General features: G+C 46.6%; 1 protein-coding gene and 1 long non-coding RNA gene across 3 annotated transcripts in view; one reads left to right on the forward strand and one right to left on the reverse strand.

Annotated features, from left to right (window-relative positions):
- BAHD1 (bromo adjacent homology domain containing 1) overlaps positions 1-24,942 on the forward strand; it is a 35,732-nt gene extending 10,790 nt beyond the window's left edge. For both annotated transcript variants that reach the window (XM_069105743.1, XM_069105744.1), the window contains exons 2-7: positions 13,247-14,787; positions 17,744-18,105; positions 20,085-20,244; positions 20,642-20,718; positions 21,880-21,971; positions 22,443-24,942. In XM_069105743.1, the coding sequence (XP_068961844.1) occupies positions 13,247-14,787; positions 17,744-18,105; positions 20,085-20,244; positions 20,642-20,718; positions 21,880-21,971; positions 22,443-22,632 (2,422 nt within the window). In that variant the 3' untranslated portion in view covers positions 22,633-24,942. The remainder of the gene's footprint in view (positions 1-13,246; positions 14,788-17,743; positions 18,106-20,084; positions 20,245-20,641; positions 20,719-21,879; positions 21,972-22,442) is intronic.
- On the reverse strand, positions 20,615-26,929 carry LOC138175391 (uncharacterized). The gene is made up of 3 exons (XR_011171988.1): positions 25,820-26,929; positions 23,440-23,535; positions 20,615-20,726 (listed from the first exon to the last, which is right to left on the reverse strand). It is a non-coding gene; the product is annotated as an uncharacterized lncRNA (long non-coding RNA).
- Positions 26,930-27,116: the final 187 nt, after the last annotated feature.

The raw sequence follows: 27,116 nt of genomic DNA on the forward strand, positions 1-27,116 counted from the left end.
TCTTTTCCTTTCTTCTCTAGTGGCCGGGGGCAAAAGAGAAAATAGATTTTTTGTCCATTAAAAAATAAAACGGGGTGGCTAGGTGGTGCAGTGAATAGAGCACTGGCCCTGGAGTCAGGAGGACCTGAGTTCAAATCCGGTCTCAGACACTTAAAACTAGCCATGTGACCTTGGGCAAATCACTTAACCCCAACTGCCCTCCAAAACAAAAAAAATTTTTAAAAATTTTTAAAGGTAGATTGAAGCCAATGGATGAGAAGCCTTAAATGTCAGGATAAAGAGTTTCTATCTTGTCCGTAGAGAGTAGAGCACCTCCTCAAGGAGACAAGCAATGCGATTACACCTGTACCTTAGGGAGATTGCTTTGATATGGCTATAATATGTAGGATGGATTCCAGGTTCCAGACTGTTACTACCTAGTAGGAGGCAATACTGTGGTGGTAGCAGGAGTGGGAAGAAAAGATTAAGATAGAACTTGGCCATTGATTGGATGTGGGGACAAATAAGATGGAAAAATATAAGAAGACTATTTCAAGCCTACATTGCTGGTAGAGTGGTGGTACCATCTCCAGAAATAGCTTAGTTAGGAGTATTGTGGTGGGGTTTTTTTTCCTTTTATTGGAGGGAGAGGGAGAGATAATGAGTTCAGTTTAAATGTTAGCAGGACATCCAGGTAGAGATGCCCTCACAGAAATGGTAAATATACAATTAGATGTAATAATTGAAGCCAAAGAAGAGAATGGAGAAATGAAGAATACAGGTAGACAGGACCAGGGGTCCCCGCCACACATTTAGGGTTTGGAAGGAGGAGGAGGAAGAAGAGCCAGTAAGAGACCAAAAAGGAATTGTCTGGGGGGAGAAAGAGAAAGAACCTTGAGAGAACAGTGTCATAGAAGCCAGCTTTTTAAGAGTATCAAGGGGAGAGAGCACTCCTGTGGGGGGGGGGGGGAGGGAGGTGTAGTGTTAGGTGTCGTAAAATGACACAGAAAGGTCAAAGAGGATGGGTCTTGCTTATAAACTCATGGAAAAATTGTTATTGGGGTATCAGCATGATACTAGGATGTGCTGGCACAAGGTTGACATTTAAGAGCCATGAGGTCATCATCCAACTATATTCAAAATGGTTAGGCTCTTATTAGATCACTGTATCGGCTTCATGACTTGACAGGTGTGGAAAACCTAGACAGGATCCAGGAAAGAGCTAGAAAAATAATGGAAAAAAAATTGAAAGGTAAAATCACCAAGGAAAAAGGAAAGGAAGAGAAAGAAGACTGAGGGATCACTTAATACAATTTTATATTTAAAGAGTACTTAGTGGGGTGTGCAATCAGTGTTTGAATCTAGGTTCTGACCTTCCTGTGTTGGGGCAAGTCAAATGACCTCTTAGGACTTCTCTGGACTAAATTACCTCAAAGGACCCTTTCAGCTTAAATCTATAATTCTATGCATTTTCAACTATCTGGGTTCTGTGAAAAAGAATGGTTGGCTATTCTCTATTTCCAAGGAAGGCAGATGTAAAAGAAATGTTTTTGGATTAATTGACCACTTTTGTCCCTGGAGAACAGATAACGAGACACAACCTTTTCTACTCCTGGTGCACACAGGTGGGATTGTGATGGATTTGGTGTTGCATACACTGTAGCAGTCACTATGTTGGTTGGTTTTGCCTAACCATATTTTCTATGTTAAAGGGGCAGCAAAGGAGGGATCATGTATTATGGGAAAAGGAGTGAAATGTAAAATCAAAAGACATCAATAAAACTTTGAAAACGAAATGAAAGCTGATTGTAGCAAGAGAATTTTAGAGAAGTATAAAGAAAATTCCGAGGTTATGAAGGAAGTCATAGAATCTCCTTCCCTGAATAATATTTGAAAATAGGAGAAATATCCAAAAATTTCTTCTTTCTCTTCTCCCCTGCCCCAAAACACCCTTCCCCTTATAAGATAATGCAGTTGGTCCCCCACTTTACAAACTAATTCTATTACAAAAGTCCAATTAATTTTTTTTTAACTGGGAGCTTATTTGTTTTATTTGTTGAGGTTTTCTTCTGGAGAAAAAAATTTTAGAAATGGAAATTTCGTTTTCAGACCAGCACCCAAAACCTATTTAATCTATAATATAACTGAATACTGTATAGTTATAACAAAAATAGTAGAAAACAATTTTGTTGTAACACATGATAAAATTTAAAAGATTAAAGATAAAAAATTAGTTTTTATTTCTTTTGAATGCTGGCATTTTGAGGAAAAGCATATTTAGAGAAGAATGAGAAGGCAGATAGAAACTTGTAGGGATTACAAAGACAGCATAATTTCAAGGGCTCAAGAGGTTGATGGGCACAAATTCTTTGTTTAATTTCACTTATAAATTTACAGCTTTTTTTCCCCTTTCTAATAGGTTGTAAGCTCCTTGATATCAGGGGCATTAATTTTTGGCTTTCTATCTACCATACCACAAAGGTAGCTGGTGCTTAATAAGTGCCTGTTGATTAATTGATTGTTTGCTTGCTCAAGGTAAATCAGCACTACCACTCTTAAACTTGTCACACATGATTAGGGTCAATTTTAGTTTACAAATGAAATGAGAGAGGGAGAAGTGTTTTTCTGAAGTAATTGGCGAGAGTTGAAAGAAAGGATGTAAAGAGGATGTACATGCACATATAAGAGTACTTGAGATGTATGTAGTTAACTGTGCTGTCAGCTGTGAAAGAGAATAACGGAGCTCATCTTGAACCCGGAAAAATGCATGATCCCTGAAAGAGAAGAAAGGAGGTGGTAGATCATAGGGTAAGGGAAACTGGGTGGTGTAGTGAATAGAGTGCCAAACCTGGAGACAGGTAGACTCATCTTCCTGAGTTCAAATCTGGCCCCAAACATTTTAGCTATGTGACCCAGAGCAAGTCATTTAACCCTGTTTGCCTCAGTTTCCTCATCTGTAAAATGAGCTAGAGAAGGAAATGGCAAACCATTTCAGTATCCTTTCCAAGAAAACTCCAAATAGGGTCATGAAGAAGTCAAACACAATTGAAAGCAACTGAACAATAATAAAGGCCTTAGGGTTCAGGTCAGATAGTATTCCCATGCTCTCCACCATCCAGGACAGTTTGGGTCTTGCCTATTCTTTTTATGTATATGATATGAATACTTCAGGTATTTATAACTGCTTCCTGGAGGCAGGGTTGTTGGGGAAGTTTTTCTGGCTTCTCTCTATTCTCTGCATCTATTTTTGTCTCAGTTGATTAGAATATTATACTAATAAGACCAGTCCACATATTCAATCTTTGTATGGTCCAGTTAGCTTGGTCTTTTCCACAGCCAAAAATTATCCATAACTGGTGAGTCATCTTAGAAATTTGTGCCCTTAGTTGTCAGATGTCTCAGCATAAAAGTTTGGCTATATGAACAGAAATCCGTCCCCATTCCTGAAATAAGAGAGAGCATTACAGTAATGTCACCTCTGAATATGAGCAAATCATGAATATATTTTACATGAGTCTTTTTCCCCATCCTAAAGGTTTGTGATTGAAAATATATGAGGGGGGAAGAAAAGATTTCATTCATTTTGCTGTGAAATGTAGTTTTCAATCCAGTGAAGGAAGCTTAATGAGCATATGTCTGTCTTAACTTTCCCTGCCTTTCTTGTGTCTCTCAGTTTGTTAAATACTATGGTGCAAATGGCTTCCCAACCAGACTAGACTTTTTTCCCGGTCCAGCCTGGAAAGTATGGGGACATTGAGAGACCAGAATGGTCATATGTAATTCAGAGCTTCCTCCCAAGTGGCCATTGCAATCTTGAGACCCTCCCAGGGATCTGGATCTGTTCAGTGATGTTCAGGTATGTAGAGGGGATGAGTTGTCCTTCACTCCTGAAAACTTCCTTTTGTCAGTCTGCATCCCATTGTGAAATGGCATAATATGGACTTACTTATTTGTATAAATCTTTACGGTATATAGAGTGCTTTCCACATGGCAATCCTCTGACAGGAGTAGTACAAGTATTTTTACTCCCATTTTACAGATAAGAAAATTTAGGCTCTGCCTAGGGCCGAATAGCTAGGGTCAGAGCTGGAATTGGAACTAATATCTTCTGACTCTAAGCCCAAAGCATTTTCTACCACATCACTTGGATGTTACAGGTTAATTGCTTTTTTTGGAAAATTGCAAAGACGATCCTATTTTTTTTATTAAAAATAGAAGTTTCATCAAATACAAATTGACACCAAAAAGGAATGAAATATAATTGGAATTACTTCTGTCTAGATATTTAGATGACCTTAGCCATGGGGCTCCACCTTCCCGGAGGTACAGGTTGAAGCCCTCTTGTACGCCATAGTGTTCATAAATCCTCCATAGGAGAGTCCCCCTAAAGTGTTACATTATACATCTATGCATACATCATGCCATACATAGAAATGTGTATTGTGTGTGTATATGTATATATATACACATATGTGTTAAATATACAAATTCTGAATGAAATAACAATAGCAACTTCCTTGCCGCTCCGTGTCCCTTTGTGATCTGTGTACTTATAAAGTTTTGTTGCTGTTTCTTATAGTGATTCATAAAATGTTAGGGCTAGAAGGGACCTTAGAAATCATTTAGTCCAGAGGTTGCTAATCTGAGGTCCATGAACTTGTTTTTTAATATTTTGATAACTTTCATTATAATTGGCTTCCTTTGTAAACTGACGTATTTTATGTGTTTAACATCTTTATTCTGAGGAGACTGAAGTCTTCCCCTGATTGCCAGAGGGGTTCTTAGAACTTAAAAAAAAAAAAAAGGTGAAGAGCCCATGCTTTGTTTAGTCCATGCCTCTCCTTGTACAGATGTAGAAGGAGATAAGAAGGCTCAGTTCTTGCCTAGGGTCCCAGAGGAAGGTGCAGTGACTGACGTTGGACCAGAACCTGGCCCTGCTGGGTCACAGCCCAAGGCTTTTGCCTCAGTGGCCACAATCCTTTATGCAGGTGTGCCTTCTTTCATGTAATAATGACCTACCTGGAAAAAAGCAGTGTGTCAAGTTAAGTTTTGTAAATGGGATCATTTTAAGTTGAAGAGTTTACCATTTAAAAGAACCCTTTGAAGAATCCCTTTGTGATGCAAGTAATCACTTCCTAATTTGTTTCTTCTCTCACTTTGTAGCTTCTTCCAGTGAGGCACAAGTTATAAACTAACTTATCTGCTTTGTGCTGTAAGAGGCATAGCTGGTTCTCCGGGTAACCTTCACCACCTGGGGCCCAGGGGCTATAGACTTAGACTCCTCAGACTCCTCTCCTTAACTTAGTCACATCTCTCTCCCTGTGGGCAGACCCATTTGGGGAGAAGAGTTGTCAACACTTTTTAACCTTCAATGAAAATTCCACTACTTACATAGATAACACTACATCATGAGGGAAGGGGAAAAATGGCTTCTGCAGTTTCACTTATGGCAAATTAAAGCCCATTTCCCAACAACAAGATAGAAGTAGATCCCAGATTTGCTGGGTCAGTGTACCAAGATACTCAGCTGGGCAAACTGGAGCTTGTGGTTAATGTAGTGGGACAAGGGTCTGGGCATCAGACAGACTTTAGAGGTACACTGAGGCCCAGCACCTTAGGAACATCACTTGTAAGAGGGTTAAGAGGAGTGAAAAGTGAAGCCAGTATATTTGCAGCAAGGCAGAGCTGGTAGTAAGGCAGACCTTCCAACAGGGTCAGGTGGCGGTGGTTGGAGTTGTTCCCCAGAGCACCCTGAGTATATGTATGCCCATGCCAGGATGGTGTCTAGGTTTCATTCATTCAGCAACCCTATTCGGAGTGCCTACTATGTACCAGACACTATGCTGGGTGCTAAAGGGGAATAAAAAGACAGTCTAACTTGTGCCCACTTAGGAAAAACTGTTACCCTCACTGCCTCTGCCACTTTTCCTCAGGGCAAAGCTTTCTTGGTGAATACCCATCAGTGACCTAGCTAGGCTATGTTGAGACCAGTCTAGCAACATCCTGTCAGAGGGTGTTGAGATAGTAGAAGGGATTGTTGAACTTGATATGGGCAACATCCCACCATTCCTTCCCAACCAGGAGGGTTTGATTCTTAAGAACATGCTACTATGGCACTCCTAAGACATTAACTATAGAACCCTAAGCTCAGAGAAGCTGTTCGTAAGTGTACTTTCCGGGGTGTATGGAAAAGCCTGTTCCTAGGTTATGTTGGACCCCAGTTTTCATTTTTTGTTATGTGTATTATCTAACACTGTCTAGGATTTTCTGTCCTAATGGATTGAATAGCTGATGAAGCTTTTTACTAGACACCTAACAGGACTGAGGAAGATTATCCTCTCAGGAGTAATATTTCTCTGTGGTTCCTGGACATGAGCTCACAGTGAATTTGGGAGTAAAATCCACATTCCCTTACCCACACCCACACCCACACACACACACACACACACCTCCTCAAAGAGGCTAAAAGTATTTCTCTTGGCTGGTTTTACTATGCTAAATTTGAAGTTCTACCTAGAAGTAGAGAGCAGACTTTCAGGCTGTGTTGGAGTGAGAGATCCCTGACCCCAATTCACACCACACTCAGCACAACTAGAAAAGAATGAAGATCCCAATTTTCCCAAGGTGTAAGGCTTGGACTTTTAAAATGTAGAATTATAACAGTATGACAGAGTTCAGTATGCAGGCAGAATTTCTTTATTTTACAAATGAGAAGAAAGGGAGTTGGCCTCATTTAGAGGTGCAGCCCTTTAATATAGAGAAGGGCTATAAAGAACGGACCCTGGGTGCTTCTGAAGTTAACCAGCTGCTGTCACTCATCTAGTGAGCTCCCAGGCTGTAAGGGAGCTCTCTGCCCTCCCAAACCCAGATGGTAGGAGGGACAGGAAGGGGAGACCCAAGCAGCCCTCCAAGATGGCTTTTGGATTGTCTGTTATGAATCACAGAGTGATAGCTGAGAATTGATGATTCTCTTGATCTCCACCCTTGGTATAGTTGATTAAGTAGTCTCACTTTTAGTACAATAAGCACAGCTGGGAGGATGTAGAAGAAAACAAGGAATTCCCTGCCCATTTGTTCTGTACCTTTCCCCTCCCCCAGTCCCATGTCCTGTGGCCCTCACTCTAGGCCATATTGAGAATCAGCCTAATAAGGACACCTCTCCTTTCTGTGCCCTTTTGCCATAACTCAGCAACCAGCCCCAGGGTTCCAGTCTTCTCATGTTTCCTTGTCCTTTTTGTTTGGTAGAAAAAGCTGAGGAACTAGTAGGATTTAGCACTGGAAGGAATCAGTTAGTCTAGTGTGGTGTAGTTGATAGTCAGGAAAAGGGAGGTGCAAATCCTTCCCTCAAAGGATCCCTAGCTATGTGACTGGGCAATTCACTTAACTTCCTGCTGCCTCCGGTACCACATCTCTAGAATGGGTCGGACTCCAGGGCCTCTAACTATCTTTTTCAGCTCTACATCTAAGATTTGGTGATCGTTCTCATTTTACAAGTGAGGAAACTGAGGTCCAGGGAGTTTTGTCTAGAGTTATGCACCTTAGATAACTTATCTCTGTATAGACCTGAGAAGACTTGGAAATGGGCATCCCCTGAAGCTATAAGTAATATTCTTTCTGCTATCCCACACTGCCTAAAATTCACACCGCTAGGAATGTATATGCTACCCTTTGAAGGAATATTTACATTTTATAAGAAGCTGCTAGGACTAGGCAAAGTTTAACTGCTAATGGTGGTATTTCAGTCATCAGTGGGGAAGAATTTTTTGGATAGGAACCTTCCTGGGGCTTACTTAGGCAGCTCCAGGTTCTGCCTCCTCTAAGGCCAGCCCTTTAGTATCAGCAAGAAACATCTTGACAAAAAAAAAAAAAGGTGCAAAACTAGAGTGGCATTGAGGTTAGCAGCCAGGTGGGGCCCTGTGGTGGCCCAGAAGCACTCTCTGACTTGCCTTTCTCCCCTCACCCAAGACGTATACTAGTGTGTGACTAGAAATCTGCAAAGGTTGTAACAATGTCCCTGCCTCAGCTTGTCCTTCCCTGTCACCCCTTTAGCCCTAACCACCTTTGGTTTATGGTACTTGTTGCAGAGAGAAGGGAAGGGCCATGTGTCAGTTCCCTTTTTAGTTACAGTTATCCTGAGACAGTGTGAGGGGAAGGCCTAGAAAGAACCATTTCGAGACCAGCCTGAAGCTTTAGAGTATAGAATCAAGATGAAGTTGTCTTCTCAGGTCTTTTGAGTGGTCTGTGGGCCTCAATTTACTCATCTGTAAAAGGAGGGGAGGGGGTTAAACTCAGTGACTTCTTAAGTCCTTTCTAACTCCAGATCTATATCCTAATTTCTTCTTTCCAGTCCTGTTCAACAAGACAGACAAAATTGAGGCCCAGAACCCTAGTAAAGAGCATACTTTGACTTTGGAAGAGAGCTGGCCCTTGTTCTCTACCATCCTGATTTCAGCCTCTCTGCCCCCCAATAACTGAAGACTTTTGGATTGCTCGGTCTCTAGGGTGACTTCACATGAGTCTCCTTGAGGGAAAAGACTGTTCTTTTTTTCCTTTTTTTAAAAAATAGGACCCATGTTTTCACTGATGTAGGGAATTCCTTTTTCCATAGACTCCCTTTGCCAGTGTAGATATACTCCTGCTCTACAACTCAGTCTTATTTGCCTGGAGTGTGGAGAGGTTAAGCGATCCAGCAAGGACTTGAATCCAGGTCTTTCTGATTGAGATTTGCCAGGATGACATTTGCCTGGCCCATCTTAGCCTCTTAAATAAATCCTTGTTCATTGATTGAAAACACTGTAGTATAGTGACAAGACCACTGGATTTAGAATGAAGAAATAGTTTGATTTTTAGTTCTGCCATTTATTAGCTACTTATCTTTGGATAAGTCATTTTTCTGAGATTGAGTTTCCTAAAATAGAAAAGAAAAGCAGTAATTTTAGTACTAGTTACCTAACAAGCATAAACTGTACATCTTATTACTCTATCTCCTGAAGGTCTTGACCTCCTGCTTGTTCTTCCTCAGGGTTTCATACTACCTGGATGTTTGATGAGAAGGGGAAAACACCGAGGAAAAACTGCTGGGCTGGTTTTCTCCAGTATTCACAGGCTAGACATTACCCTAGGGCATGAGAAATATCTTAGATTGTAGAATCAGGTTCCCCAGCATCACTTTCCTTGGAATTTCTTATTGGGAGTGGCAATTAGGAGGTAGCCAATGACCATATCCTTAGAAGGAGAGAGAACCCAGAGAGTTAGCAGTAGAGTGGGGGTGGGGGATCAGCACAGCTGCCTTCCTTGGCTCTTGGCAGTGATAGAATCAAATTCCTAGTAAGCACCCCACTCCCAACAGCTAAAATAGTCATTTTACTTATTGGTTGATCCATTGTATAAATGAGAGGGAAGGACTAATTAACTGTACTGAGATTCATACCTTACTCAGATTTCTTAGGATTCTCTTTTGACCCAACTAGGTTAGATCCTTTAGGGGTTTGGGGGGGAGAGGATAGGGGGTATGTCCAAAGAGCTGTGAGATGCTTCTCCCTTGCCCAGCTCCACCCCAGGGAAAAGCTGCTGCAGTAGTTCCCACGTCAGGCTTCAAAGTGTGACTCACTCCCCTCTTTCTTCAGCGTGCCTCGAAAGCCCACAGCTCAGCATGCTCGAGGGAAGCTGGAGCCAAATCTCCCAGCCCCTACTTGGAAGATTCCGGGGTGAGGGAGGGGGCAGTTCACAGTTTGGGTCCTACATAAGATCTGGGGTGGTTTGGCTGTGGTGTTTTAGATGGCTTAGAGTTTTCTCCGTGAGCTAAATGGGATTTGATAACTTCACTAAAGGGGGATGGGGAGCACCCCATACTCACCCAGGCTCAGAAGGGTCATAGTGTTTATCTGCTGCAGGGTCAAGCAATTGAGAGACATCTCCACCTGACCAGACAGTGTAGGTACATGTCCTTGGGAGACATGAATGTTGAGGCTCTGGAGCTGGCTGTTCAAATGGAAAAAAAAATTCACATGTTCAGGCCTAGAGAAGAGCTGTGAGAAGGGAGAGAAGCATAACCCTGAGACCCTTATTCCCCCTTTGCTAATTCACTGGTGATTTCATGTTTATATGATGGAAAAGACTCCTAGGTTGGGGCCCTGAGGTCACCTACCCATTCAGTTAATTGACAAGTGGCCCTTGAGTACTTGCCTCTGTCCTCTGCTATTTCATTGGTTTGCTTCACAGCAAGGGCCAAGCCTTTCTGGTTTTGGTCATTTGGATCTCTGTATGACGGCTGTCTACCAGCTTAGTAGTTATGTTCCCAGCTTGGCTTTGATTCTTAGTATGCATACATGTCTGTGAGGGCCACCGGTCTGGGTGAGCTTGGCTTCATGGCCTTAGGCCATCCCCTGCCCCTCTGTTCTGGTGGGCTCTCTGCCTAGACCTTGAAGGGGGAAGGGAGCCGCCACCACCCCAGCTTAGCTGCTCCATCTGAATTCCATTTCTTTCCCCACCTCCTGGGGTCACTTGAGCTTTCTGGGGAAAGGGGTCTTGGTTTTGACCTGCCCCTCTCCTCCGCCCATTCCACCCTCCCTCTGCCCCCAGTGTCTTGCTTTTGGCCCTATCCTGGGGCCAGGGCAGGTCAGCACATGAAGCCACAGCTTTCTCTCTGGCACACTGCCTCCCCTTTCCAGTTTGCCGAGTCAGGGCTCTGGGGTGGGGGTCGCCCACGCTGATCAAACTGGTTTATGGCAGGGAGGGGAGTCCTTCTGACAGTTCCCAAAGCCCTTCCCCCCCAACCCCCCTCAGTTAGCCCAGTTCTCCCCAGGAGAAATGTCAGGCGCTGAAAGTGAGTAGCTCAGGGTGGTGCTGGCCCAGCTGGCTGGCCAGTGATCACCTTGCACCCTGTTCCTGATCTTGAATGGGTATTTGGCATGATCACTGGGGAAGGAAGGCTTCAGGAAGCCTGATCCCAACTCCCGTTTGGGAATCTCAGGGTTAAATCCTAGCCCAGCAGGGACTCTAACTCTGTGTTCTTTAGAGTGGAGTGTATGTGAATAACAATAGCAGTGGGGGAAATTAAGAAGGAAAGGGTGGGAAGTGGGGATGGGCCGGCCTTGAGGGTAGGCAGAAAGGAGCAGAGGAGCCTAGGGGCCAGGATTGGGTTTTTGTCGCCTAGCTTGTGGGAGAAACTGGGCCCCTGTGGGCTACCCCCCTCGAGACCTAGGGTCTGCTGAGTTGGACCTTAAGCTAGAAACTCACCTTGTGTCTTGGCTGCAGCTGCTACTTGAGTTTCTTGGAGGGCAGATTTGGTCTGACAGGGAATAGGCATTCCAAGACTCCCTGTGACCAGTTAGGTTCGCCTTATCCATTGGCTGTCCAGGTCCTTGCAGCCTCTTTTGCTGGGGGAAAATTTCCTGCCCAGTGCTCCTTCCCCAGTGTTCCTGGCCCCCTTAAGAGCAAGAGCAGGGTCCTCTGCTACCTGTCACATGTGTATGTGCTCTGGCCTGAGCACACTGTTGAAGAAGAATTTCCTACATCTGGTTTGTTCTTCTGTGGGGTCTGTGGTCTCGAATGTCTTCAGATTTAAGAAGCAGCATGATTTTTGTGGCAAACCACGGACATGGGAGTCTGGAGGACCCCTATGTTCCAGTCCTAGCTTTGACAATTATGGTTCTGGGCAGGTCACTTAGCCTTATTGTCCTCATGTATTAAGTAGTCACAGTAATACTAACACTATCTACCTCACAAGTTAAAGCACCATATGAATAAGTTGTTATTAAGCTGGAATAATACCAAATCACTGGACTTGCCAGGAGAGGGGAAAGGCTCCAGCCCTTTAACTTTTATTTGACTTGTTCTTTGCTTCTTCCTTTTCCTGAATCCCTTTGTGTTTAAACAGGGATTTAAGGCATCTGCTTCTGGGTCTGTGACTTGGACCTGCTTCCACATATACATGTACCCACACAAGGGCTGAAGGGTCCCAGACTGCCAGCTTTCCAATCTTCCCTTCCCCAAGCACAGACAGTTAGCTGCCCTTCCCAGGGAAATTGGAGCCTCTGGGGCCACATTTGGTGATGGCTCCACAGGATTAGGTGACAGCTTCCTGGCCTATGGGAGCCCTTAAAGAGCCAGCTTGAGGTGGTGGCTTTGGCCTGGGTGCTGGGTAAGGAGAAAACTTCTGATTCCCTGAAGGCCTTTTCTTCATAGAATCTAGACCCTGGAATGTCTGGCTTTGAGGATGGTTTGTACTATGACTGGAACCTTTGGGGTTGAGGTGGGGGGGGGGTAGCTTTACCCAGAAATTCCTGCCACTTCTTAACGCTTGCCAACAGGGACCCTCTCTCCATTCGTGAGAAGGGAGTGGCTTTTTTCTTACAGAATTTTTTAACTTGAAGGATCCTTCAAGGTCATCTAGTTCAACCCCTTAATAAGTGAAGAAACTAAAGCCCAGAAGTACCATCTCTGTCCATTTCCCTTTTACTCTTAAATTGGATTATTGCTGTATAACCTTCATAGGAACCTTTCTGTTCCCATGGGAACAAGGGGTGCTGTCACCCATAACCACACAGCTTTTGCTTAGTCCTTAGTATACAATCCCCAAATCACATGAATTAGAACAGAGTAGAGTACCAGGCTGGGTTCTTTTCTCAGATTTCCTTTTTACTTTTCCTTGATCCCTGGATCTGCTTGTCTTCCATTTCTGAATGGATAATTCCTTTCCCTTTCCTTCCATGAGCATGAACAAGATGGGCAAGAGCCTTGGGCGAGGAGGCTAATGGGGGAAATGGGTTTTGGTGGTGAGCATTCCTTTCTTCAGTTGAGACAACACACAGGCCTTTTGGACCATCAGTGACTTGAAAAGAGGAGAGTTGGAGGGGGGAAAAATCTAGGCTTGGAAAAATTGGGGACCAGGTGATGCATTGGAGTTCTGGTAGTGAGTAGAATGGAGTTGGCAGGGATAATAAAATTGGAAATTGACTGTGAGGAGGAGTTGATGAATATGGGGGTGGGCTTTGAGTGGGGGGAGCTGTGGGCTTAGGCTGGGTCAGAGAGAGATGTAGTGTGACAAGAATGTTAGACTGGAGAGCCAGGGAAACCTCATCTCCAGTCCTTCTCTGTCTCTTAGCAGCTGTGTGATCATGGGCAAGTTGGTTAACCTCTCAGCCTCAGTTTCCTTGTCATACCTGTATACCACCTACTTCACAAGGTTGTTAAATATCAAATGAAATAGTAGGTGCAAAGTGCTGCATAGAATTGTCAGTTATTACTATTGCTGTCTCTCCTACAGGTCCAGAAGCTGCTCTATGACGCATGCTCGGAGGAAATCTCTGTCCCTGCTGAGCTCTCTCCCCACTGGCCGTGAGCCACTTCGGGTGGAAGGCAAGAGGATGGAACGGCAGGAGGGCAGTGAACCAGGGGCTGTTCCAGAGGTTCCAAGCCTCCCCAATCTACAAGAGCTTAGAAAAAACTATCCCCTACGCAAGCGGCTTCTGGGCCCAGGCAAGCCCAAGACCTGCAAAGTGCTGTTGACCCGCCTGGAGCATGTGGCCAGCCCCAGAGGCAAGGAGGCCTCAGGTTGGGTTGAGGAGCTGCAGCCACTTGCACCTGGCTTGCCCGAGACTCCTATCCCAGGCAAGGGTGAGACAGGTGGGGAGCAGGATGCTGGGTCTGATAACACCCTTCCTGAGGAACCACGAAAGAGGCGTCTAGCTTCGCTCAATGCAGAAGCCCTTAATAACCTCCTCCTAGAGAGGGATGATGGGGCTGGGCTTGCTGCTACCCGGCGATGCCGTGGGGAAACTAGGAGGGCTCGAGATAAAATGAGTGGGAGTTGGGCCTCACCAGAGAAGCCAGTCCCCAAAAGCTTTAAGGGACGGAGCCGAACTCGGGCAGGAAGACTCAAGGGTAGTAGCCAGGACATTCTGCCTGAGGAAGTATTTGAAGACAGTGCCCGCCGGGAAGGTGATACTGCTCCCAAGAGACTGGCCAGCCTGAATGCAGCAGCCTTCCTCAAGCTGAGCCAGGAGCGGGAACTGCCACATCGTGCCCCCCGAAACCCCACTGATGGGGATGTCCGGCCTGACTCTATAGGCCCTAAGACACTGAGGCTTAAATGGGCCAAAGCCAATCGGAAGAACTGCATGAAGGCTGCTAAGCAGGAAGCTGGCCTAGTAGGGACCGAGGGGCTGTCCAGCTGGCAAATACCCCCTGAGGGAACCTGGCCGCCAGCTGCCTCTTCCGGCTCCCCTAGGTTATGTGGCAAAGCAGAGCCCCTACCCTTTGAATCCTTGAGCCACTCTTATGAGAGCCCTGGGGACCTGTACCACCGGCTGCCCCTGCTGATGGGCGGGCAGGCTGCCATGAAGCCAGAGTATGGGCGTCCAGGAGAGAAGTCCCCCACTCCCAAACAAGACCTACACCAGCCCTCTTTCCCTCTCCCCCAGCTGCCCCCACTGCCTGTGCCCGGCAACCACTCTGACTTCGGCTGCTTTTATGGTGGCCCTGAGCTTACCACCCTGAGCGGGGTCTACTTGTACTACGGTCAAAGCGGACTGCAGTGTGGGGGCTACTCGCCCTGTCCTGTGTTCCCAGAGGGGGGAGAGCTGTCCCCTTCTGCTCCCTGTGATGGGCTTCTGGTGGCCCCCAGCTCCCTGTCCACAGGGACCCCCTTCCAGCACCCCCCCTGGTGTTCATCACGCTACTGCTGTGGAGAAGGAGAAGAAGTAAACAGCTACAGCCTCTGCGGGGTTCTCCCCATGACCCTTAGCCGCGTCAGCAGCCTCCATGCTACTCATGGCAGCTGTCACTACAAAATGCCTTTTGCAGCAGGTAAGATGTTCCTGGGAAAGTCTTTCGCCTTGGGGCAAAGGATTTTTGTGGTGATTTATACCTTTCCAGTCTTTGCCTATGGCATCGTGTCCTGAGAATTCTCTCTAGGGTCATAGCAGATGACAGTCTGGTCATCAGGGAGCCTTCTGCTGGTGCTAGGAGAGCCTGGCCCTGAGAAGTGGGGAGAGTTTTGGTTCTGGCATTTTCAGGCAAGGTCCAATCTCTAAGGCAGTTAGATAATAAATAAAGTTTATTAAAAAAATTTTTTTTAAATTAAAAAAAAGAAAACCTCAGTTTTATTTTTTTTTCTCCATTGGTGGGCATCAGACTACTTAGGCATGTCTGAAAGCTGAAGCTGTGCCCAGCTAATCTTCCAGGACTTTATGGAGAATAGCACGATATGATAGCTGGGTAGTAAAATTGCTTACTCTGTGTTTGCTGCTATGCTGTGCAGTGGGGTTATAAAGATAGGCCAGAAACTGTGCCTGCCCTCAAGGAGTTTACGTTCTAATGGGAGAGACAACTTGTAAACACCTAAGTTCACAAAAGATATATAGGGGTGTGTGTCGTACATGTGTACACATGTGTGTGTATGTATACGTAATTGATGGAAGGTAATGTAAGAGGAGAAGGCACTAGCGGCTGGGGGATCAGGAAAGGCCTCCTGTAGAAAGTACTTGTACTATGGTCAAAGCTTAGGTACCCCAAAATTTAGTGTAGTATAACTGAGACCTAGAGCAGGTTTAATTCCATGTGCCCCTGAGATGCTCATTGGAGGGTCCTGCCTACCAGTAGATCCAGAAGAAGATGCATGTAGTTTTGTAACATATGTTTTTGATCACCTGCCTGTGTAACCAAATGTTGCCATAACGATTCAGAACTCTGCTGTAACATTGACTGATGAGGGGAAGGGCCTCTCTGGCAGCCTAGCAGACTGCCCTCCTAAAGCTGCTTTCAGCTAATACGTTTTTTCAGAGGCAGTTAAGGGTGTGGAATGGGCTATACTGGTGCCTTTTCAGATGTAGCTTTGCCTTCTGAGCATGTTGTTCTTGTCAAGTTGTGTCCTTATCATTTCTGCTTTTCCACGTTGGATCTGAATCCTATGACTCTTTTCCTGTTGCAGAAAGCCCCACATATGTATTGACCAGTGTGTGTTATAGAAGCATTCCTATGGAGTGCCGAGCTGAGCCCTGGCAGGAAAGGTGGCTGGGGCATGGGACTGGGAGTCTAGATAGAGGCCTTAAAGTGAAGGCAGCTATAACCTCAAGCACACTGGCCTTGGTGCCAAGGACCATTTGCCCTTCCTTACATGCCCCCTTAGTGTGTGGACTCGGGTAGGATCGCTCCCTTTGGGAAGTCAGGCAGGTCAGGATTCCCACAGCTTAAGCATAATAGTATCTGAGCCCACAGCCTTGGTTCTTGTTGTCTCAGTGAGACACAGACACCTCAGGAAAATGTGTTCCAGGCCTGATGAATTCAGTCTCTATTATGTCTTTTTTCCCAGAGGCGGCCAGGTAGCGCAGTGAGTAAGAGCACCGGCCCAAGAATCGGGATGACCTGGGATCGAATCCGGGCTCTGATACTTATCTCCATACCCAGAAATAACTGGCTGTGTAACCTTGAGCAAGTTACTTAACCCCAATTGCTTTAAAAAAAAATCAACTATATCTTTTTTCCCTCCCAGGCTAACTAGAAAGAATACAGAGATATGGAAGTAATACCTTTGGCAGGAAAAAAAAAATCTCCTTAAAAAATTAGAGAGTAGAATCCTCAAATAAGAAAGAATGGGGAGTTCTTGTGGGTCTCGGGGTTTACAGGCTGCTATTGCCCCTTTTCTAAGAAGACAGAAATCACTAATCTCCTCCCAAGGCTAAGTCCAGGGCAGTCTGCTTGGGTGTAGCGTTGGTGTCCTCAGTGGGTTAGGGAAGCTAAGCTGCCTTGTCTCAATAGCAGACTCGTGTGCAGACCCCTTGCAGGGGTCCACTTGGGCAGCCTTACTGTGCTCTAGGAAGCACACCAGTCCAGTGGCATTTGAACTTGCTATTTCTGGCATCTTCTGTTTTGGTCCAGGGACAAAACAAGGAGCAATTGGTAGTAGTTAAGAGAAACAAATTTTGGCTTGACTTTAGGAAAAATGTCTTGTAGGAGCTATCTGAAAGTGCAGCAAGCTGCCTTAGGATGCAAGGGGCTCCCTCTCATGAAGGTCTTCTAGCCTTTGCTAGACCTTTGGATGAGCCTGTGTTATTTATGTTGTAAGAGATTCTTTTCTGGGTATCGGTTGAACTAAATGGCTGTTGAGGTCCTTTCTAACTCTGAAATTCTGTGATTCTGCTTGCCAAAAGAAGTTTAGACAGAAAGTGGGCGCCATGACTTTTGGGGTCTCTTCTTCCCAACTCAGACACTGACAACTTGTAGCACCTTCTCTCTCCTTCCTAGGGAGGTGACCAAATAAGCTGGGGCAATAACTCAGTCATTCCAGGTGGCTCTGCCCTGCTTCCAGGAGCCTGAGTTGTCAAGAAGGCACTGAGCTGTTAGGCTTTCCAGTGACTCCCTCTCCACCCTCTCTATAGGAGGCTATAAAACAACTTTATAGACCAATGGGCTCTGACCCGACTCGTTGTTCCAGGTCCCATGTTGGACTAGAGCTCTGAAAAATGAGGGCAGGGTTCTTCCTGACTCTTCTGCTACCTTTCCTTCCTCTCCTCTCCACCCTACTCAAGGCAGGAAATATATGGCTTCTCTTGTCTCACCCACCTTTTTTCTATACACAGATACCTTGATACTGTACTTCCATAACTAATAACCTAAAACTCTTTCACTTTTTGTAAAGCTCCAATGGCCCTCCTGTGATTGTGATACCAAAATTTCTCTTTTAGATTAGGGACTAAGCTTTTGGAAATGTGGGTGAAAGAAACTACAGATTTCTCCCTGACATTTTCCCTTCCTCTCCCATTAGAGAGTTGCAGGTCTCTGGACCAGCTGGACCTCACAATTCCTGTGGCTGGCCATCCAGCTTCACCTGCCCACCCCCTCTCAGGATGTCCTGTGCCCAATGTGCCGCCTGCAGCTGAGCCCGTCCCCCATCTGCAGACACCCAATTCGGAGCCCCAGACAATGGCTCGAGCATGCCCACAAAGTGCAAAACCTCCCAGTGGCTCTAAGTCTGGCCTGCGTACGGCACCCAGCTGCCTGCACCCCTCTGAAGCCAAGGCAGTGAGTGGTCACAGCCACCCGAAGCAGCAACGCATCCAGCGTCGTCGGGCCACCAATGGCTGGGTGCCTGTTGGGACTGCCTGTGAAAAGGCTGTGTACGTTGTGGTGAGTACCTACCACCTGGTGAGGGGACGCAAGGGATAGAGGGCAGAGCTCTTTGGGGCATTAAGCTGTAAAAGGTGGAGGAAATACTAAACACTTCTCACCTCCTATTCCCATGGTTCCTGCCAGGAACTCATGGGATCTGGTGAATTCCAGAATGGAACTATACAAGTACCTGAGGCGGTTGTAGTATAGTAGACAGGTTCTAATCATAATTCTGCCACTGAGTGACTTTGGGCAAGTCACTTGATTTTTTTGAGCAAAGCCTGAATAATCATTGGTAGTGGATTCTGTCTGCCTGCCACTAATTCCCTGGACGTTCTTGGGTATGTAGTCTTCCCACAGAACTTCCACTTTTTCCTGTTTCCTACTTCATAAAATGGGAACCACTCCAAGAAACTTTTTGGTTCTCTAGGAAAATGAATATTAGACTTCTGGTAAACAGGAGGCTACTTGAAAGCCTCCAGTCAAGTTAGTAGCTCCCATGAGCTACATAGTAAAGACATTTACTTTATTGAAGGAAATGTTCATTAAATTGAAAGGAAAACACCAGGAAGCTCCTCTGTCTAGTCCAGGATTTCACAAGATGACCAGAAGCCTGTGGACACTCTGGTCAGGGTGGCTCCAGGGTACCCTATAGCCAGCATGAAATCTGGTAAACATGACTGAAGCCAGTGGGATCCCAGGAGCCACAGTAGGGGATAGAGCCAGCTCCCTGTAGGTGACTTCCCAAGGAAACAGAGACAGAACAGAAGTGCCTTAGCAGACAGAGCTATGGGTCCCTCCAGGAGACCAGAAGCCAGTGAGATCACTGATGTCCAATAGCCACACTAGAGGATCAAGGAAATGGATTTGGGACAAAATCCAGTAGACTATTAGGAGTTAGAAAACGAAGCCAGGGACTGAGCCCTAACACATTGTCACAGGTCTGGATTATGAAAAATGGCATGCAGGACTCAGCCACCCCATCCAGAATGTTGGAAGGACATTATCAGAGTCAGAAGCAGGATCTATGCACCTCAGCCAAGAGTTAAGAAGAGTGGACCTGTCACAAAAGTCTTGTCTAGGAACTGAGACTAAAGATAAGAGCAAACAGAAGAAAACCTCTAATACACTGAAAAATAACATGGCTTAGAAACCCAAGAAGTAAATCTAGGAGAGTAATTCCATTATAAATATAAGAGGGAAAAGGGCGTGGCAACGAGGACTTCAGGAATGTATGAAAGAAATAAAGCCAGAGACCCAAAAAAAATGGAATTAGAACTCTTGAGGAAAAAAATAGGAGTATAAGCTTAGAATAGAAGGTGGAAACCATGACTCAAGTCAGGAACAACCTAGAAAGCAGAATGGAGCATACAGAACTCAGATTTTGAAGGAGACGTGAAATAGTAGAACAAAGTAAGAAGACTGAAAAAGCAGCACATGGGAGGTATGTAAAAGGCTTGGAAAACGAGGCCAGAAAAGGTATTTAAGGATCATTATATCTCCTAAAAAGCATGACCAAGCAAAAAACCTGGATACCATGACTCAAGAAACCACAAGAAAACAACTCAGAAGTATTAGAGCTAGAGGCGAAAACGACACTCAAGTTCCCTCATCGCTTCCTTAAGGAAACCCAAAGTGACATTGCCCCGAAGTGCCATCACCCCAGACCAGAAGACACGTACTGGGAGACAAGATGATGGAATGACAGACACAGGACAGATATGAGAGTGAGGGACCAAATGGCAATGAAGTAGGATAATTAATGCCCTGAGCCCATAGGGTTGGTCCCCTAAAGTTTCCTACTTCATTTCCTAACCTCTCTCTGGAAGTTCTCCCCTACCCTAATCCTTGAAAAGGAAATATGCAAGGTAAAATGTAATTCTTTGACCTCTCTCTCCTTGGGTGGGGGTAGAGTGTATATGTCAAAAGGATTATAATTTGTTTCTTCTCCTATTATAAGACTGCAGAATCTGAAACCCACTTATATCATTGCCTAGAATGAACCAGCACCAGCCATCCGAAAGAGTTACCAGGCGGTGGAGCGTGATGGAGAGATGATCCGGGTCCGAGATACAGTCCTTCTGAAGTCAGGACCACGAAAGAAATCCATGCCCTATGTGGCCAAGATCTCTGCCCTTTGGGAGGACCCTAAAACAGGTATTAACTCAGGGAGAGGAAGCAAATGACACCTGGAATTTGATACTGGGTTAAGGTTCTCTTAGTAAAGTCTCAGGCTTTAGAAGATAACACCTCAGGGACTGAATGCCTCATTAAGTTTTTTCTTCAGGTTTTATCCATACACCTTGAGGCCCAAGCATCTATCCTGTTTACCGTAAAAGTGCTTCCATGCCATAAATTCATCCAAGCTCAGATTAGGGAGAGAGGTCAGGTAGAGGTCAGTTTCTCTGGGCAACGTTGGAATCACAAGAAATCATTACCAAAATCTAATCTGGCAAAGATCTCTAGCCAGAGTTGACAGCAGCTTGAGAACTTGAGTCCAGTCTTTTTAGGATTGCCAACTCCATCCCTGAGCACTTCTATTATCTTTCCCCAGGAGAGCTGATGATGAGCCTACTGTGGTATTATAGACCAGAACATACTCAGGGAGGCCGAAATCCCAGCATGCATCAGGTGAGCACCTGAAAAACAAAAAAAAAAAGTGAACATAGGCTGCCCTGTGGATCTCTGGGGTGGGTGGAAAAAAGGTATGGATGCAAGGAGAGTGGATTAGAATTGGGGAAAGGAGGGCAGAACCTAGATTTCTTAGCCAGGCCTTTTCCAGGGTCCCCCAGAAAGCATATGCCTCTACAAAACTGGGGATTATTCTTGCCATTTTCCAGCAACCTTCTCCTGTTGGGCCTTTCTGGTTCTTAGGGGAAAGGGAACAACAGCACCTTGTTTAGAGAGAGAAGAGTGTCACTGAAGACATTGCAGGACTCTGCAAGAGTCTAGAACTTGTGTCTAGAACCTGCTGGAATCTTAGTTTCTCCTATTGACAGCTTCCAGCCTAAAGATTACAGAGTCGGTTTTCTGGCTAAATTTGAGCAGGTAGGGGGATCTGCTTAGCTACACAGCAATGGAGTTGGGGCAGGATGAATAATCCCTCTCTCCTGAAGATGGAGTTGTGTGGAAGGAATGCATGATCCCTCTGGTTAATCAGGTTGCTTGAGCACCCCAAATTCCCTCAGTAAACTTAAGTTCTCTGAGAAGAAGACTGAACAGGTGGAGAACACCCCAACTAAGTGCGAGGATGCCTGGATTCTATTCTTGACTCTGCTCCCATTCTCTCTGGTCTCCTAGGACTAGCCTGTTTCAGATTGAGTGGGGCTTTGAGAAGGTCTGGAGCCTGTCCTTCCCTCTAGGCTCCTCAGCTGACTGGGTTGAAAGGGACTGTTTCCCTTCTTTCACCCCTGTAAAACCCCAGTGCTGGAACCAGGGCTATGAGATAAAATGAAAGGAACACCTTGCAGATTCCCTACAGAGTCTCTGGAAAGGAAGCTATTGGCAGAGGCCTCAGTTGTAATTCCCCTTGTGAGTGGAAAATAGAGTAGGGCTCAGGAGGTAGGATGTAGGACTGGGTTCAGGGTTTGGTCTGGAGGAGTGATTAGAGGAAGATGGCTACCTGGTATTGTGGGTGATTGTGGGAACATCAGCTTAAACTTTTTCCAGGGGAGAAAGAGAGAGTAATGATTTCTCTTCACTCTGCTTGGCTTGAGCTGTGACTACAGAAAGCACTTCTCAGTGTCTAAACCTTTTACTTCTCTTTTTCTTTCCTCCTCTACCGTCTGGCAGAATGAGATCTTTGCATCCCGCCACCAGGATGAGAACAGTGTGGCCTGCATTGAGGAGAAGTGCTATGTCCTGACTTTTGCAGAGTACTGCAGGTAGGTGGTTCTTTCCGTCCACTCGGGCCTACCTTCTCAAACAAGGCCGCTGATGTGGCCCAGAGGAAGCTACAGTCAACCTCTTCCTTCTCCTGCCCCGAAGAGGCCCAAGACAACTCTGACACTCCACCTGGCTCTCCTGGGGGCTCTTCTTCTCTCACCACTGACTGGGCCTGGTGGGACGGGGTGAGACAGGGTGGGTGTGACCTGAAAGACTGGAGGGTGACCCTGTCCAAAACACTTCCTAAGAAGAAGAAAACTCTGCTGGGGTCTTCTTCAAGCATGGTTGATTTCCAGTAGGGTAGTGGAGAACCTGGAACGTGTTTGTTGTGAGAAGGCTCAGAGGTGGTAGTGTTCCCATGTGGGGAGGGAAGGAGGATTGGAGAGGATGACTCTTGGACAAGAGTGTGTATCCTAGATGGAGGGCTCAGGGGATGAAACCCCGAATCATGGCCTTACTGTTCCCCACAGATTCTGTGCCTTGGCAAAACGTCGGGGTGAAGGTCTCCCTGGCCAGAGAGCAGCGCTGGTGCCCCCATCGGTAGAGTACTCTACCCCACCCCACCGCACAGTGCCCGAAGACACAGACCCTGAACTGGTGTTTCTTTGCCGCCACGTCTATGACTTCCGACATGGCCGCATCCTCAAGAACCCACAGTAGCTGCCCAATCCCCAGCTCAAGGGGAAGAGCTGGCAGGGAACATCTGGGGTGGGGGGGTTCCCCATATGCCAGCGTGGCTTCCCCAGGGCAAGGATGGCAGCAGCTCAAAGCACAGCACTTGGTTAGAAAGAGCAAAAGGGACCTGGGGGAGGTGTTGTCTGCTTTGGCTGAGGGTGGGTGGAGCTGAGCAGGCCATCTCTGTTCTGGCCTAGCACAGGCCAGGGTCCAAGGAAGGTACCAGTCTCCCCCAGGAAATCTTTTCAGCGGTCCCATGGGAGGAAATGCCTTCCCCAGAAGGAGGTGGGGCAAAATAGGGCAGGGCAGCAGGGGAGCATTCCTGGCACTGCAGCCTGCCCTTGGTGGGAAAGGGGGAGTGGGAGACCAGCTTTACCTCACCACACTGTGACCAGCTGCTGCCCACTCCTAGGGACTCCTTCCCCACCCCCAGGCTCTGAGCAGACCACTGAGCTCACACCTCAGAAGGCCAGAGCCTGTCTTCTTGAGCACTTGACTCCCTCTCCCTAAGCTAGGGGCCTGCCCCCCACCCCAGGCCCAGGACCCTAGATCATCCCCTCTACTTCTCATCCCAGTTCACCCCATAGTATACTGCTGCCATGGGGGGAGGGCGGGAGTGAGCCCAGCATGGGCCCTACCTAGCTGAAGATGTCTGGCTTCCCGTCCTCCTGGCACAGAGAAGGTGCCCAGGGGCTCCCAGAAGGAAACTGCCCAAGGAAGGGTGTGTGTTTCGGGGAGGGTGGGTATTTGGGAGGGGGGTGGGGTCAGGGAGAGAGAAAAAAAAAATACTACCTGATTTGCTGGAGACTTTTTTCCCTCTTGCCTTACACGTTGCGGTTCTACAGAGCCTCCTGCAGACCTTCAACACCCAACTCTCGGAGCCCAGTCCTAAAACAAACCAAAGGAGAGTGGGGTGGTCTACCACTCCCCCCCTCCCCCACCTGCCCACCCATCCGTCCGTCAGTCCCCCCGGAAGCCCTTTGTAGATTGCACTAATTTAAACCAGAATGAGAATCAACACTGTATCAGTCCGCAGACCTGCTGAGAGCTGCAGCCACTCGCTCCTGGAGTTAGGGAGGGACCTGGGTTTTCCGTTTTCCTTTCTAGCCTGAGCTGAGGGCCCGGCTCTGACCTCACCTTTTTTCCTAGGGATGACCCCAAGAAAAGAGCAGGTTAGGAGCCCCCCACCCTCCACCCCACCCCTTTCTTGCTTGGGCCTAGCTGGGGTGGGGGTGGGGGGTGGGGGGTAAGGTGGCAGCAGTGAGCAGGCCCTGTTTATTTTCTATTCATACCAAAGAGGGACCGTGATGGGGGAGGGAAAGGCTGAGACCGTGGGTCTTGCCTCTAGCTGGGCTGCCAGCTGCCCACCCCACACCAATGTGTTTGCCCTCCTCACCCTTGCTCCCAGGGAAGCTGTGGATTCATAGGGAGTCGAAGGGATCAGGCTGTGTGAGAGGCAGAGAGCCTCTTGATCTGGGGATAGCCTGTGCAAGGCCGGACCTTCTCAAGGCCTTTGTGGCGCCCCTGCTTTGTCCTTGTCCTCTCTGTGTCCCTTCATATTGAGGCTTCTGGGGGGAAGGGAGAGGGACAGTTCATATCCACTAAAGAGTGGATGAAGTCCCTAGGGTACAGAGGAGAAGTTATAAGAGGGGAGCCCAGACCCAATTAAGGAGGAGAAGAATCTGAGGGCCCCTCAAACAAGCTGATTAGGGGAAAAAAATCAGTCTGGGAGGGATGGGGATCCTGGGGTGCTCAGGGCACCTTGCCCACAGCAGGCAGTAGGGGAATAATGAGAGGGAGGCTTGGGGTTGGAGCCCTTCGTGCTGCCCAGCAGCCGGGGTATCCTCACTTACCCGCTCCATCCCAAAGGATCGTGGATGATCCTGCTAGTGAGAAAAAGCTAAGCCTCCCTTAGCCCTCCAGAAGGAGGCCCACCCTCCCCCTAGGGAGGGAAGAGACTTTGCTCCTCCGGGCCCTTCTCCTCAAGGCAGGGCTTCCTGCTGCCACCCAGGACTCTTTCATGCTTTTTTAATCTCTTAGATATGGAAATATTTTTTGAAACTGAAAATGCAGCTGGTAGAATTTCAATGGAAGTGTAATCCATGTAAAATATATTTTAGTTGATAATTTTGTAAAATGCACTTTTTTTGTGTCTCCCCTGGTTTCCCAGATCTGTATTTCAGTGTTTACAAGGGGGGAGAAACCTTCCCTCTCACCCCCTTCTGACAGAGAAATTAGAAGTAATTCTTTAAGAAAAAAATAAATTTGAGAAATTGTATTGATTTAGAAAAGGTTCACTTCTTTAGTGTCTTGTCATCTTTTGCCCGTGAGTCTGTTTAATGTGTCTGTGTGTTAACCCTCGAAGTGGGAATTTTCAGTACAAAAGACTTTCCTCCCCCACCCCCAGAAAAAATTGTGGGGTAAATTGAAGAGCAATTGGGGCAAGGATTGAACTCTTTTATGGGGATGGAGTGGAGGGACTGGAACTTGAAGATCTATAAGATGATGGAATGAATATGCAACTAAATGCTTGCTGTGACCCCTGCCCTCGAGGAGTGCCCTCAAGGGGACACACTTGAAGGGTAGTCATAGCCAAGAAAGGGTGATGATGCCATTGGACATCTCGTGGTTGATGTTCCTAGTCCAGAAGCAATGATAGTATTGATTAGATTACTGGTCAACTCAAAGGAAAAGGGGTAGGTCAGATGAATCATGGATCATCACTAAGGTGCCTTTCATCCCTTGCCAATAATTTACCTTCCTTAGCATGAGGATGGAAAGAAATGCCTCTTAAATTGTCCCAAATCAGACCTAAATAGTGCTCTCTCTCTATCCGAAGATGGGCATGATGGAGGGAATGCATCACTGATGTAGGGTGACTCAGCTGGTAGGGTTGGTTTGGTGTGATCTTAAGCTCTCACTCTCAGTTTACCAATGACCAGTCTGCTCTGGGGAGGTACAGCAGCAGCAACTAGTTCACACAGGACTTTAGGGTTTAGAGAGTGTTTTCTGTATATTCTCACAACAACCTGTAAGGTGGGTGCAATTATTGTACCTATTTTACAGACAAAGAAACTATAATAAGCGTTTAAGTGTCATGGGTATAGAACCAGTAAAAGGTGATACTCTGCTAACTGTTTCCCCTCTCCCCCAACCCTAAGAATTTCTTTACCTGAAGAGGAGGGCGTTGCCCTAAGGTTGTATTCCCCCAGGAGTCAGGGCTCTCTTCTGTGTACTTTGAGGAGTGTATGCCTGAGAGGGAGCAAGAAACAGATACATTTGGTGCCAGCCTTGGAAAGATAATGGGCACAAGTTTTGCCCATGGGGCATTGATGGGAAAGGTAATCTAGCAATGAACTTGCAAATGGAACAAAGATCCTGGACAAAGCTATACTGACAGAAGACATTGTATCTGCTCTTAGGGAGTTTGCCTGCAGGCAGCATAGGGAGGACATCAGGAGACTCCAATGTATGATAGAAGCTGGCATATGCAATCAACTAAACTAATCTGCACTGCTGGAGAAGTAAAAATGGTGCAGACAATTACATATTGAACTTTCAAACTTAGTAGATGTTGACTGCTAAGAGAATCACTTGCAATAATATAAATCTTATCCCTCTCCTCCCCCCCCCCCAACTCTGTGAAGAGCCAACAGGGAAGATCTGGATAGGCAATTTACCCCACCTCCTTCCTACCAACTCATTGCAACTCTTGGAGTGGACTGCATTCGCTCCAGACACTTCCTCCCCCAATCAGCTCTTCCCACATTTTTTTGATGGCATTCCATGTTATCAGTCATGCTAGGGCCAATCTTGGAGTCACTCTTGCCTCCTTCCTCTTCTTCATGTGGTCCCTGCCCACTCCCCACTTTGCAGTCAAACAAGTTATTCCAGGGATCCATGTGCCAAAGCAGAGGTACCAAGCTGGGGGATTTCATTACCCTGGTGTTTTATTGCTGGGTCTCTTTCCACTGCAAATCAACTACATGAGTGATTACTACTGTAGTGGATAGGCAAGGCATGCTGTGAATCCTCCAAGGGAGCCAAGCTGGGTGATAATGTTGGTCAGTGCTTGAGGATCGTAGTTCTATAGCTGGAAAGGACCTTAGCCATCTAGTCCTCTCCTCACTTTGAGGTGGAAACAGCCTTAGGGGAGGTTCAGGGATTTGGCTAAGGTCACAGAGGCAAAAAGAGGAAGAGAAGCCCTGGGCCTGCAGACACCAAAGCCAATGCCCTTTCCACCGACTATACCAAACTGCAAATGTGCCTGATGGCGCAATTCCCCATGCTCTGAATGAAAACTATGTCCAACAGTTTGCAGCTACAGGGACTTGGGAGGCTGAGTGGGGAGAGGCCACTCGAGGGCGAAACTTCGAAATAGGAAGCCAAAACCTTAATCTGAATCCCAGTCCTGTCCTAACCTGGCTGTGAGGTTGGACCAACAGCCTCCTGTCTTTCTGGGATTCAGA

This window comes from Petaurus breviceps, unplaced genomic scaffold (genome assembly GCF_028583685.1).
Source record: "Petaurus breviceps papuanus isolate PSGF00001 unplaced genomic scaffold, PetGlider_PUasm1.0 77, whole genome shotgun sequence".
Lineage (NCBI taxonomy): Eukaryota > Metazoa > Chordata > Mammalia > Diprotodontia > Petauridae > Petaurus > Petaurus breviceps.